Source organism: Penaeus japonicus, unplaced genomic scaffold (assembly GCF_977035675.1).
Source record: "Penaeus japonicus unplaced genomic scaffold, GWHDUDI00000001_assembly GWHDUDI00000001, whole genome shotgun sequence".
NCBI classification, from domain to species: domain Eukaryota; kingdom Metazoa; phylum Arthropoda; class Malacostraca; order Decapoda; family Penaeidae; genus Penaeus; species Penaeus japonicus.
In genome coordinates this window covers 33,754,736-33,770,242 of record NW_028234403.1, presented here as the reverse complement: position 1 = coordinate 33,770,242, position 15,507 = coordinate 33,754,736, and the positions used below count along the sequence as shown (strand labels likewise).

The 15,507-nt window shown below is 30.3% G+C and overlaps 1 protein-coding gene across 1 annotated transcript in view; it reads left to right on the top strand.

The window, feature by feature from the left end:
* The first annotated feature begins 8,061 nt into the window (after positions 1–8,061).
* Positions 8,062–15,507, top strand: part of LOC122264608 (putative glutamate receptor) — an 18,493-nt gene continuing 11,047 nt past the window's right edge. The window contains exons 1-10 of the mRNA XM_086545108.1: positions 8,062–8,088; positions 8,285–8,387; positions 12,626–12,772; positions 13,164–13,324; positions 13,502–13,609; positions 13,827–13,895; positions 14,065–14,099; positions 14,376–14,538; positions 14,805–14,908; positions 15,286–15,376. Coding sequence (XP_086401234.1) covers positions 8,062–8,088; positions 8,285–8,387; positions 12,626–12,772; positions 13,164–13,324; positions 13,502–13,609; positions 13,827–13,895; positions 14,065–14,099; positions 14,376–14,538; positions 14,805–14,908; positions 15,286–15,376 — 1,008 coding nt within the window. The remainder of the gene's footprint in view (positions 8,089–8,284; positions 8,388–12,625; positions 12,773–13,163; positions 13,325–13,501; positions 13,610–13,826; positions 13,896–14,064; positions 14,100–14,375; positions 14,539–14,804; positions 14,909–15,285; positions 15,377–15,507) is intronic.

The window sequence follows — 15,507 nt, the reverse complement described above, 5'->3', positions numbered from 1 at the left end:
TATATATATATATAAAATGTGTGTGTGTGTGTGTGGGTGTGTGTGTGTGTTTGTGTTGTTTGTGTGTGTGTGGTGTTGTTGTGTGGTGAGTTTTATGCGGGGGGTGTGTATGTGTGTGTGGTTTTTGCGTATTTTTGTGTGTATTGTATTGCGGCGGTTTGGGTTGTGTGTGTGCTGTGTGTGGGGGTGTGTGTGTGTGGGTTTGTTTTTGTGTGTGTGTGTGTGTGTGGTGTGTGTGTGTGTGTTTGGTGGTGTTTTGGTTTGTTGTGTTGTGTGTGTGTGTGCGTGTGTGTTTTGTGTGTGTGTTGTTGTGGTGTTGTGTGTACTATTTATATATTATATATAATATTTTTATTTATTATTTTAAATATGTGTGTGTGTATGTGTTGTGTGTGTGTGTGTGTGTTTTTTGTGTGTGTTTTGTGGTTGTGTGTGGGGTGTGTTTGGGGTTGTGTGTTTTGTGTTTGTGTGTTTGTCTGAAATTATAATATATATTATATATTATATATATATATTTTATTTTTGTATATATAATTTATATATATTTTTATATATATATAAATTATTAAAATATATATTTATATATATATATATATTAAAATATATTTTAATTTAAAGCAACCCCCACACAACACCCACACAAACACCACCACACACAACACTTACATATATATATATACTTATTATATTTTATATAATTATATATATATTTATATATTATATTTATATTTTTGTTTAAAACCCCTATATTATAATATTTTTAAAATATATATATATATATATATATATTTTTTGTATGTATATTATATAAAATATATTATATATATATATATATATATTATATATTATTATATTATATTATGTATTTATATTGTGTTTTGGTGTGTGTGTGCAAGATTAATATATTATATATATTTATATATATTTTATATTTTATATATTATATATTTTTAAAAATATATTCTATTTTATAAAATATAATATATATATATATATATAAAATATATATTTTTATAAAAAAGAGAAAGAGAAATAATCACACAAACAGGGCCCAAGGAAAAAAAATAAAAGAAAGATAATTCGTGGTGTAACAAAACTAATGTTATTTTTTACAATAAGAACTATTTTTCTAAAAGCACGCAACAGAACAATTAGACCAATCTAGCAAAAATCACATGTCCTCTACTGAAATGATAATACAAGAAAATTTAACCTCTAACGGAAATGTAACAGATGTTTTTTGAGGTAAAAGAAGTTAGTTTGCATAATAACAACAATAGGAATCCTGGCAATAATGATATACATAATGATAATGAAAGAAAGGTGGGCGGAAGGGGTTCAGAACATGCTAGTACCATGCACATGATAGCATATGCTCGCAGGATGATACTGATAATCCTTATGATAATGATAGTTGCAGCAATATTTGTTATGTTTTGGTGCATATATATATTGTACATCTAATATGAAATACATATATTATAAAAGAAAGTCTTTTTCTTTAACTTTCCCTTTAACAAAAAAAACAACAACACGGTCATGAAAATTATAAATATTTGATACATTTGATAACTGTTACTTCTACCACTACAACTACTGACGATAATGACAATAATGATTATAATAATCCTATCAATAGTGATAATGATAGAGTTATTGATAAAATTATATATAGTGGTGATTCATAGGGATAATGAAGAGAATAACAAAAATAAGGATGATTGTAAAGATTACATCACAACAGAAATACCGTTGATGATCATAGTTACGAAAATTATTATACTATCATCATTCTTTTTTTTTTTATCGTATATTGGTCATGATTATCACTTTTTAAAATGTTTTTAAAGGGCATAGAATTTTTAAAATACTTTTATGATAAAATCCCAATATGATAACGAATTTTGACGAGATAATGTTTAATACTTCACCACAAAATAATTAGGGTTTTCATAAAGACAGTAATGGAGATAATGATTACGACTGTAGTTATAAATTTAGATTTGATATTCTCATATATTGGACTTTTCCGAATTAATCACCTAATTTCAATAGAACACCTTGATTAGTCATGCCATCTCGGTTAGTGAAACATTAACTAAGATTCTAGTTGGAATAAGCAAGAAATAATGTAGCAGCGCTCTTCTCTCTCTCTCTCTCTCTCTCTCTCCCTCTCTCTCTCTCTCTCTCTCTCTCTCTATCTCTATCTCTATCTCTATCTCTATCTCTATCTATCTATCTATCTCTATCTATCTATCTATCCAGCTCTATATCTCTAACTATCTATCTCTCTCTTTAGCTATAGTATGTTTAAGCAAGAAATATTGTAATAGTGTGTTTCTCTCTCTCTTTCTCTTCCCCTCTCTTTTTTCTCTCTCTTTTCTCCTATCTATCTATTATCTATTTTAAATCTTTTATCTGTCTGCTCTTCTTTGTTATAGCATGTTAGAGGAAATTTTTGTAATAGCGCTCTTTTCTTCTCTTTATTATCTACATTATTTTCTATTTATTAATATCTATCTTTTGTGCGCTCTCTTTTTTAAATTTTCTTGCTCCCATCTAATCTATCTTTCAATCTGTTTCTCTGATTTTTGCTCTCTCTCGCTCTATCTATCTATCTTTCAATCTGTTTCTCTGATTTTTTTCTCTGTCTGTCTCTCTCCCTCCTCTCTCTCTCTTCTCTCCCCTCTCCCTCTTATCTCTATCTCTCTCCCCTCTCTTTTCCTCTACTCTCCTCTCTTTTACTCCCCTTTTCTCTCTCTCTCCTTTCTCTCTTTCTTCTCTTTTCTCCCCTAAACCATCTTTTTTTCCCCCCCCCCCCCCCCCAAAACCCCCCCCCCCCCCCCCCCCCCCCCCCCCCCCCCCCCCCCCCCCCCCCCCCCCCCCCCCCCCCCCCCCCCCCCCCCCCCCGCTTTTCCTCTTTCTCTCTCTCTCTCTCTCTGTCTATCTATATCTCCTTCTCTTTCTTTTACTGACTAAATTATTTCATTTCATATTTATCTTCATTCTTTTCTATTGCATCACAATATTCCACTGATCCAAAGTGAACGGAAACAGATCTCTTTCTTAATCCAGCAAAATGCTAATCCAGGGACTGTTTCATTCACACACAAATCTATATTTATTAGTACCGGTATAGACAAGGTTTGCATCCACAAATACAGGCGCAAATTGATTACAATCCCCAAACACTATTCTAACAAGAGAATCGATGACATGACAAAAGCCCCGCCCCCCTTTTACATAACTAAAATCACCCCCACACCCCTATCTAACTCCTCCAACTGAAAGAGTCCGCCTCCTCTTCCCTCCTTCTCATTCAGGTAACTATATTTGGGAATGCGTGTCGTTCTTTTCAACTGTTGTCACTGGGGCAGGTTAGGACAGTGTTATGGTAGGTGTGCGTATATGCTAGTGCGTTGGATTTTTCCATTGCATGACTGGCCATTATTTATGTCTCTCTTCCTTCATGTCTCATTTGCTTTTTGATTTATGATTGTGTTTTATGTCATTATTTGCATGTATGTATATTTTGTGTGTGTTGTAGTGTGATCTGATAATATAATCGCTCTCTTTTTTTTGTCAGTTTGTGTTTTGTGAGTATATTTTTTTCTTGTTTTTTTTAGATTATATATTTATATCGTTAGAGTTTTATTGTTTTAGATGTGAGTGAGATGTGAATGATGTTAACTGTTTTTTTGTGTATTCGTTGTTTAAGTGGCTGCTCAAAGAATATGAAGGTAATTTGGGTGATACTTCAACATACGTTATTATTTATTTATGTGTGTTGTTATTCAGTATATCTCGTGTTTTTGGAGTATCATCTTTTGAGTGTATAGGTGTATTGAATGGTCCATATTTTTGTAGTTTTTTGCGATGTGTTAGTTATAGTATGTGTGTTCTGTGTGTAAGCTGGTTGTCCGTGGGTTTTTTTTGTGTGTATTGTTATGGTCTTTTTTATTCCGTGTGTTCGTATTCTTGAATAATTATATATAGATATATCGTTATTTATAGGTGTGTTGTGTGTGTGTTTGGTTGGGTGTGTGGGTGAGTGCGTCTTCGTTATGATTGATTGTGTGTCGTGTGATTTTGTGTTATATCGTTTTTTATTTTAGTGTGTGTTGTCTGTGTGTGTGTCGTGTTTTTGTGTTGATGTTTGGGAGAGTTCTATATATAGTTTAGTTGTATAGTGAGTTGTTTTTTGTTTTGTTGTGATTGTTTTTTTTACTGTTTGTAGTTTATAGATGTTTGTTTTTGTGTGTGTGTGAGTTTTAGCTTGTTGATTTGTCGTGTGTGTTGAGTGTGTCTCTAGTGTGTCGTGTTGTGTGTTTGATTTTTGTGAAGTTTTTGCTTGTGTTGTTGAGTGTCAGTTTTTTAAGCATTACATGTTATTGTTGTGTGTGTGTGTGTGTCGATTTCGTGAGCATAGTATTTGGCTTTTTTTGTGTGTCGCGACGTTAGCTAGATTTCAATTAGATGTTTTATTTTGATTTTGTTCTCTTATTTATATTTTTTTATTCTTTTTATTTTGATTTTTATTGATATTTGTGTGTCTCTTGACATTTCATTTATCAGATTAAATTTATATTATTTATTTTTAATCATCATCTTATAATATATATATGGTGTTATTTATAAATATTTTTATTCTTATATATCATTTTTTTAATCGCTCCTTGTTATTTATTGATTTTTTTTTTTACTCGTTTTGTTCTGATAGTGTTTCATTGACCGTTCTAATACTATTTATTTATATAATTTATTTTATATAGTTCTTTATATCCATCTTTTGCTTAAATATATTTTCTATAATTAACTCCTTTTTTTTTGTTTATTTATCACTATTTTTTTGCTGTTATATATATATATAAATATATACATATATATATATATATATATATATATAGATATAACTATATATATAGTATATAATATATAGATATAGATATATAATATATATAGTAATATATAATATATATATATGTGTGTGTGTTGTGTGTGTATATTGTGTGTGTATGTGTGGATGTATGTTTGTTTGTGTGTATAAATATTAGATCTCATATATATATATATATATATATATATATATATAAGATATATATATATATATATATATATATATATGTTCTTTGTGTGTGTGGTGTGTATGTGTGTATTGTATGTTTCTTGTGTGTTGTGTGTAATATATATATATATATATATATATATATATATATATATATAAATATTTATATATATATATATTATAAATATATATATATATAAATATAATATATATATAATATATAAAGTATCTATATATATGTATATATATATATATATAATATATATATATAATATATAATATGTATATTTATATTAATATACATATATGTATGATATATAATCTATATATAAATATATTATTATATATATATATAATAATGTATATATATAATGAAATATATATATATATATAATATATAATATATAATATATAATACATATATATATGTATATATTTATGCTATATATATATTATATATATATATTAAATATAAAATATACTTATTATATTGTATATATATATATATATATAAATATATAAATATATTATATAATATATTTATAATATTCTATATTGTATATATATTATTATAGTATGTAGGTATGTGTGTATATGGTGTTGTGTATGTGTGTGTGCGTATGTATGTATGTAATTAGGTTATGTATATATGTATAGATCTATATTATAATATAAATATATAATATATATATAGATATATATTTATATATAGATACCTTGTAATATATCTATATCTATATTATATATATATAATATATTTATATATTTATAATATATTTATATATATATTCATATATAACTTGCATGTAATATATATATATATATATAATATATATATATATATATATACATATACATGATTTTTATATATATATAAATATATAATATATATATATATATATAGAATATATATATTTAATTATAATATATCTATATCTTTCAGTTATATGGTGTGTATATACATATACATATAAAATATATATATATATAAATAGATCATATATATTATATATATAGATATTTATATATATATTAGATATATATATATATATATATTATATAAATATATGTATATATACATTAGATGAATATATATAATATTAATATATATTGCATATTATATTATTTAATATATATATTATATATATTTAATATATAAGATATATTTTTATTATATATAGATGAAATGTATATATATATAGTTATATATAGGTTTGTATGTATGTATATATATAATAATATATATATCATATATTATATATATATTATATATATACATATATAATTATATATATATATTTATATATATATATATATATATATATATAAAATATATTTTATAGCATATTCATATAGCAATAATATATAATATGTATATATAATTACATTTTTATAATATATATATATATATATATAGAAATATATAGTATATATATATATAAACATAAGAAATATATATAAATTTATATATGCATATTCATATATATATATATGTTATATATGCATATATATATATATAAGATATATATAATATATATATATATATATATATATATATATAATATATATATATGATATATATAGATATATATTTACATATATATAAATATACATATATATATATATATTATATATATATATATATATATATAATTAAAAATTATTATAATATATGTATAATAATTATATATATAATAGTATTATAATAAATATATATCTATATATATATGTGTTAGTGGTTGGGTGGTTTGTGTGGTTTGGATGTGTTTTGGGATTTATATATACATATATATATATATATTATATATATATATATATATATATATATATTTATATATACTGCTTTGTGTGTGTGTTGTGTGTGTGGGTATGTGTGTATTTCTTTTGTTTGTGTGTTGTATATTATATATATACTTATATATAATACATATATCTATATATATATATATATATATATATATATGTATATTATATATATATATATATGTATATATATTATATATATATATATATATATATATATATATAAATTATACATATATATGTTTATATGATTATATATCTATATATATATATATTATACTACTATATATATAATATAATATATAACATAATATATAATATGTACTATATATATGTATATATACTATATATTTATATATATATATATTTTCTATATATATTATCGTTGTAATATGTAAATATACATATATATTATATATTAATATATATAATATATATATTAATATTTATATATAATATATATATATATATATGTATATATATATATGTATATATATATATATATGTATATATGTATGTATGTATGTGTGTATATGGTTATGTGTATGTGTGTGTGCGTATGTATGTATGTATATATGTATGTGTGTGTGTGTTTGTGACTTGATGATATAATTACCTAGTCTCTCTCTTGCTTCACGGAGTTGCGTGTCGACAGAGCTTTTTTTTTTTTTTTTTTTCTTCTTTTTTTTTTTACATGTGTAAAATTATCGTCGACCAATATCGCTTAATACACGTAAGTTGCACGTACATGTTATTTAACGTTATTATTATTATTATTTTTTTAATACCACCATGTTTCATATGCAATGTATATGTTGAATGCAAGATATGTAGTACACGATATTTGATATGCAGTACCACTCCTTCAAGAAAAAAAAATTAAATTCACCAACTCATGCAGTATTTATTGCGTTCCCCTGCAGACCCATGGCAATGAATCATTATTAACCCTTTTTATCTTTTTTTCTTTTTCGTGCGTAAGCATGACATATCTACCCCTATATCATTGCCGTAACAACAATAAGACAGTAGAGCAATTGAACTTATTTTAGACAAAAAAAAAAAAAATAGTAATAATGATAATGATAATAAATAGATGAGCTAGTTTTTTTTTTATATAAAATCTAACCGGTTACGTAAGCATATTTGTATATATAATAATTTAATTTTGAATACATTTTTTTTTACCCTAGATGGACAGAATTAGACATAGAACCAAAGTGCTTTCGAATATTGAGAAATTACAGACGAAAAAAAACAAACAAAAGAACTCCATTATCTAGATTCAAGGATAAGTCATCTCACGTCCTGATAGGATAACACCAGTAATAGTATTGATAACAAATAACTTGTGCTAAAATAGACAAACCATTATATAAGAGCAATACCCATAACATTTGACATTCTTATTTTCAGGTAATCCACTCATCTTTTGCCACACAAATGGAACTCCTACACTCTATGCTGATGTTGCTGACGCTGATAGGAAAAGTTTGGCTGACTGAAGTTCACAGGATTGGTACGTGGCTATTTGGATTGATTTTGTGGATTTTGTTTCATCTCAGATTTTATCATTAGTCTTAATTTTCATGGCAAATAGATATATATGTATAGTGTGACCTAGTGAATGTACTTGATGTAATCCAGTATAAGGTGTATAGACTATTGCCTGCAGAAGTTGTGTTCCTCTCCCCACCCCTTAATGCCCCCCCCCCCCACCCTCCACACAAAGCATATTATAAAAATGAAACAAAACCCATGATCCCCTTAACCCCCCACCGCTTTGGCGTCACACATACACAAATCAATCCTCCCAATCCACCCGTTTCTGTTTTCTTCCTATTCTTTTTTTTTTTTTCTTTTTTTCATCATCCCAATTACAAATCTCAATCACCTGCTCACAGCATAAATATTATATCAAATGATATATTGCAGAAAATAACGTAATAATCAGGGGGCTGGCAAGCCCCCCGTGGCAGTATGCGAGCCTTCCCCATCCCTCCACCCACTGACACACCCCCAAATTTTCACCCCCCCGCCCTCTACCACTCCACCCCCCCCCTTCATTCGCACGGTGCCGAGGGCATCGAAGGCTCCCGAGCACCGGAGGATGAGGTTTTGGCTTATCAGTCCGAGAGTCGTAGGACAAGTTCCGGTAACTCCGCTTGCCAGCCCTAGTATATGTTTCTGTGGATTCGCCGAATTTCAGGTAAAACAATTACCCAACTTCCCGACGTCCGAATTACTTAAACTTAATATCCGTGCATTTAGTACACAAAGACGCGACTGTCAAAATTCAGATCGATTGATTAAAAACGGATGACTGGAGCTGAGTTATTACAACCTGAAATCGCCGAAAATGAGGGTGTTCTTGTAAAAATGGGTACGATTATATACAAACAGGTAGAGGATATTTTTAGGCAACAAGTGGGTCCTCTTTGTGATGATATGTCTCGAGAAGTATAAACGATACGCGATTTAGAACACAGCATTGGAAAGAAGAAAGTTCAAACTTTCAAAAACTGTCCTGAAAAAAACATCTGATGGACGCAGTGATGACGTCATATGACGTCACAAAATCACGAATTTCAAAATCAAACTATCCAAAATAGACGTTTTTTCAACTCAATTTTTTTTATATGAAACTTTCGAGATAGGAAAAATGATCATGCTAGCGTAGAAATGAAATTTAAAGTACTTTCTGAAAATGCGTCAAAACGTTCCGGGCTTCCATGCATTGTTGAGATATTCGCGACTTTTTAAACCATTTTGACGCGAAAATTGCGAAAAAAACATTAAAACGGAAAACCTTAATAGAGAACGGGGATGCCCCCGGCCTTCCTCTTTCGATATGATGTCGGTTGTAGTCTCGAATTTGCTAATAACTGGTTTTGAGGGAGTATCCTTATTTTGATGACGTATTTGTGACGTCTTTAGTAACACGCGGTAAGCCGATTTTTGCACACACAACACCACTTGTATTTGACGTTTAATGTCTGAAAAAAAAAAAAAAAAAAAAACAGTTTCACTCCCCCTAAAATTAATTCTTAGTGCTTTTCATATCGCTGCGTTGGCTATTGGATGAAACATTTCATCAATTTCATTAATTGAATAATTGGCCAATTAAACCAATTAACGCTCGTATCTCGGCTCACACATAAGATAACGTCGTAAATCCAACGATATCTGTCTTGTTGACATTGATTGAGTGTAGTAGGTGCCACATGAGACCATTCATTATTATTCCCTCAATTAGATAATTGGTCAATTAAACCTATTAGATCTCTGAACACTGAAAAAGACTGATATTTTTTCCAAAACCAAAGTAGATTTGGTTGTGTTGGTCCGTGGCAGTAAAGCGTTCTTTTCTCTGCCTCAAAACCTATGATATGAAAAGAACGCGGCAGTCTACATACTGCCGCCACCCCACTATGGAGTATGGAATATAGATGTCAGAATCATTCATCCCACAATTTTTTTTGGCCACAAATAAATATAATTATGTTTCGTTCAATTTTAATTGGAATACTGAAGGTATTGTCATGCTGTTGATATTGCCTTTCTGCTTTAAGCTCGATGTTGATTGACTTTCAGTTTCAGTGTACCTAAAGTGGGGTGGTGGCAGTATGTAGACTGCCGCGTTCTTTTCATATCATAGGTTTTGAGGCAGAGAAAAGAACGCTTTACTGCCACGGACCAACACAACCAAATCTACTTTGGTTTTGGAAAAAATTTCCATGTATATTAACCTTATTACGAGTATCATTTTTTTTTTTTTTTTTAGTTAATTTACGTTAACTAAACTACCGTATTGATAATTTCCGCAACGAGCAGTTGGGTATTTTTAGGGGCGAGGCAGAAGGTGAAGGTGGCGCCGTGCATCGACACAGCAACGCAATGCAGTAAAACGAAAACTTTTTGTCACACAAACAGACATGCATTAAACAAGTGCCAGGCAGAAGTCACTTGCAGTGCAGTATTAGTTGCGGTAGTAGTTTTTCAACTGAATTGCTATATTATTTATTGCTAAGCATTGGAAGATGTGTCATCAGAATAACCCAGTAATTCATAATACTGTTGAATGTGCGAAAAAAAAAAATCAAAGCTTTAATGTCTTGTATTGCTTGTAAGTCATAGTTTCCTTCGTGTTTCAGTAGTTCACATGGATTCCATTAGCTTATTAGTTCCTGAAAGTTAAACCTCTTAGCCCGACGTCAAAATCATGGTAACAAACTGGCCTTCTAGATGGAAAAAATTGTCCCTGAAAGGCAGTAGCTACTGCAAGACAAAAGTTAGATCTATTATTCACGAAAACAAGTCAGCAAACCGGCCAAGAAACACAAGGCGTCCAGAAAGAAAATGAGACCGAAAAATAATCTTATACGTTCTTCTTGGATGCAAGTTGTTCCCTCACCGCTGGTCTTGGTTTGTTACGGGCTTTTATCACCTCAAAATCAAAAATGGCTTTTTAAAATTCCGTCCACTAGACCGAGCTAGCACAGCGGCTTAGAGGCATCACTTAGGTTTCCCTCCACCGGACCCAGAACGGTATGGGAGGTCGTTGGCACCAAACCCAAAAGTTTGTTTGATCAGCCATCCGCATCCAGGAAGAACATGTATCTTTTCACATCATACTACACGTATTAAATGACTTAATATTCCTGATTATATAATCGGCTGCTTAAATTGGTGGCATTGCAGTTATTCCTCATCATACTCAACACGGAATAAAGCCACAAAAATAAGCCACTGTTTCCAATGCGGGAAACTATGAACATGGAGTGAGGGCAGTAAATCAGAAGAGATTTGACGATATGTTGTTTTATTCTATTTTACATTGACTGGTGTAATAATAGGATTTCATTATTACTATAAACTCTAATATTCCACAATTTGATAAGTTTAATTACCTAAGACCATCATAAACGACTATTTGATCTTTGTGCATTCATGCTATTAATTGCAATACTGATGTTCGTCATTATATACGACTATGTTTGCTGTCAGTTTGAACACACACTCTCTTCTGAATAATCACAATTAGTTATATCTTGATATCCCTTTTGTTGTGTTTTAAATAAATATTGGAATATGAACGTTGTATAACATTATAAAATGATACCAAGGAATGGCAAATTTGCCTACAACGAGCAGAAAGAGAGAAATAAAAAGTGTGTGAATGAGTGTGTGTGTATATGTATATATATATGTTATATTATAAAAAAAAAAAAAAAAAAAAAAAATATAAAAAAATATATAATATATATATATATATATATATATATATATATATATATATATAAAGGTATATATATATATATATATATATATATATATGCACATGTACATACACAATACAAATACTCATACAAATACACACACACACACACTCTCACACCACACACCCACACACACAATAACACACACATATATATAAATATATATAATATATTATATATATATATAATATAATATAAATATATATAAAATATATATACATATAATATATTATACATATATTAAATATATATACATATATAATTTATATACATAATATATACATATATATACATATATATATATATACGCTTACTAATATATATATATATATATATATATATATATATATATATATATATATATATATATATACATGTATACATATAAACAGTGTATATAGATCTGTAGGTATACTTTTCCATTTTTCCTAAAAAATATCTTCCTCCTTTTATACCTCCCTTTCCTCTTCATCTTTAGTGATAATGATGGACGCAGAAGACCCGGACGCAATGCGGACGGCGGAGGCTATTGAAGGTTCTGTCCTGCGGCCTCTGGCACAGGACGCGACCTTCAGGGTGCGACTCCTGGAAGCTCGACGAAACGCCCTACGGAATATAACTGGCGGTGAGCTCTTGTTTGTTGATGGCTAAGACGAATTGCATTTTTTTATGTGTATTTTTTGTGTATGTATCGGCATGCATGTAGTACCTCTGGATTGTGTTTGTGTGTTTCTGAGACTGAACCTACATACGTATAGATTTAGAGATGTTACTCCACATCGTCGTGTGATTGTATCATTCTATTGTATAATTCTAGTTATTTGATAGATGTGAGAAAACAGACAATTCTAGTATACACTTTTTTTTAATATGTGGTAGGTAATTTTCTAATATTCCTATGTGGAATTTGAAATGAAATAGAAGGATAAACCTGTACGATATATGAACATAACTGTAAGCATGAAGGGGGAGAGATGCTAGAATCTCACAAGTACTTTCGTTTCTTCAATATCTAGAGCTTAACAAAAGTTTGGGCGTCGTAGCAGTAGGGCGGTGTTGGCTCGTGAGCAAAGCCGACGACCTCAGGGTGCCAGTACTAGCTGTGACCACGGAAGAGACCTGTCGTGGGAAGGAGAGGGATTTTGCCCACCTTTCTCTTCTGGTCCTCAAGGAAAAGGTGAGGCAGAAGTCATGTCAATCGTTGGCGAAGTAGTCTAATCTAAATGGATGGAAATAGATGAATAGACATTTCCAGAGGTGTGGGAGGAGAAAGATTTTCTATGTACATCGTGTTTTTCTTTCTCACTCTCTCGCTATTTCTTTCACCATTAAAGTTTATCCCTACTACACGCAGTTTTCGAGATGCGCGTACGAGAGGACCCGGAAATGGATGATGCGAGTAGTACCGGAACGTTTGCTTGCAACTGCGAGCAATAGTCGCAACAATCTGACGCAGGCACTCGTACGTCGCGTGGGGTTAGTGCGGCGTCTAAAGTTCATTCATTTTTTTCATATATGTATATATATATATATATATATATATATATATATATATGTATGAATGTATGTATATACATAAACATTTGAATATATATAAATATATATATATATATATATATATATATATATATATATATATTGTTACATCAACGTTTACCCTTGAACAGTAAATCCTTCAGGTCAAGGACTGGGTGGGAACAGATACTAATGACTGTGAGATTATTTGTATATTCAATTTAGGTGTCAAAGTATCCTTTTAAGTAAAAAGATTCCCACGGTTCATTTTATTGGCTCATTATATATAATTTCCTCATGTCTTTCAGTTCACCCGTGTCATTCTATAATCAGTATTTTTTTAAATTCTCATAGTATAAATTTCTATTACATAACACTTCATGTCTCATTATGATTTGTTAGACCATTAATCACTACACGGTGAAGAACTGCGAACCGTGAACCATGAATTGACCTGAATCTAAAGTGCATGCAAATTGAACTGTAGCCTAGAAATGTCCGCATTGCACAAGGGAAAGACGTCGTCGAGTGAGGATATGCTCAGGAAGTAGATACGGTCATCTCCAACATCACAATATATATATATATATATACATACACACACACGCACGCACGCATACACATATATTCACACTATCCGTATGTATCCACATATCCATCTAACCCCCTCCCTTCCCTATCTCACACCACACGGGACCGCCCATACACACCAGAATAACGGGCAGCTACAGGAGCGCATGTCCGAGTCCATCTCGAGACGCAGTCAAAAGAGTGGCGAAGATGATCACAATACCCATGGTGTCCAATACGAAGATGATTAAGACTCAGGCAAAGGAAATACTCAGTGGACATGTTCTCACGGTCGTCCTCAAACATGTAAATATCATAACTGTTTTCTAGCTTGTTTTCTTTTAGGTCTGGATATTTTAATGGTTCTTTTAGTTTCTTCAAGTTAGTGTATATTTGTGATTTCTAGTTGTTCATATACGTGAAGCTAGAACTTTCCCTGTATGAAGGTAGGAAATATAACCCAATAAATCATGTCTACTTTATTCTGCTAATTATCATTATAGATCAGCAAATTACGCATATAACACTTCGTATGAATGAACCAGTCATGTACGAAATGTGGTTTTCTATAGAGGCCTCCCTATGTGAGTCTCGTGAAGGACGGACGGAGGGTCGCCGCTGCCACAGGCATCCTTATTGAAGTCCTGGACAGCATGGCGGAGTACTTCAACTTCACGTATGTTATTTTCGTTTGTCTCTTTCTTTCTCTAACTGTAAATACTTATCGGCCTGCTTTTTTATCTCTCTTTATGGGATGTATATGTGTGTGTGTGTGTGTGTGTGTGTGTGTGTGTGTGTGTGTGTGTGTGTGTGTGTGTGTGTGTACAATAATATGAAATGTGAAAACCTACAAAAAACTGATTAGATTCTCCTTATTACAGCTATACTTATAAATCATAACTTTTTCTTTTTCTCTGTTTTGCTCTTCCTTTCTCTCTCTTTTTCTTTCTCTCTCGTTATCTCTCTCTCTCTCTCTCCCTCCCTCCCTCTCTCTCTCTCTTTACTTTCTCTCACCATACACCCCTTCCCTCCCCTATCCTGACGCCCATCTAGGTACACCCTGAAACTGCCTGACGATGACCAGTGGGGTTCCCTCAAGAAGGATGGGACTTGGACGGGGATGGTCGGAGAAGTGTACAGGGGAGTAAGTATGGAAATGTTTTAATGGTTGTTCAGAATATTGGTGTTGTTTATATTTTCTTAATTCAATTGATGATTTACGTGGTTAGTTGTATGTGTTTTTTCATGTATGTTGTATATTTTCTAAGATAATGA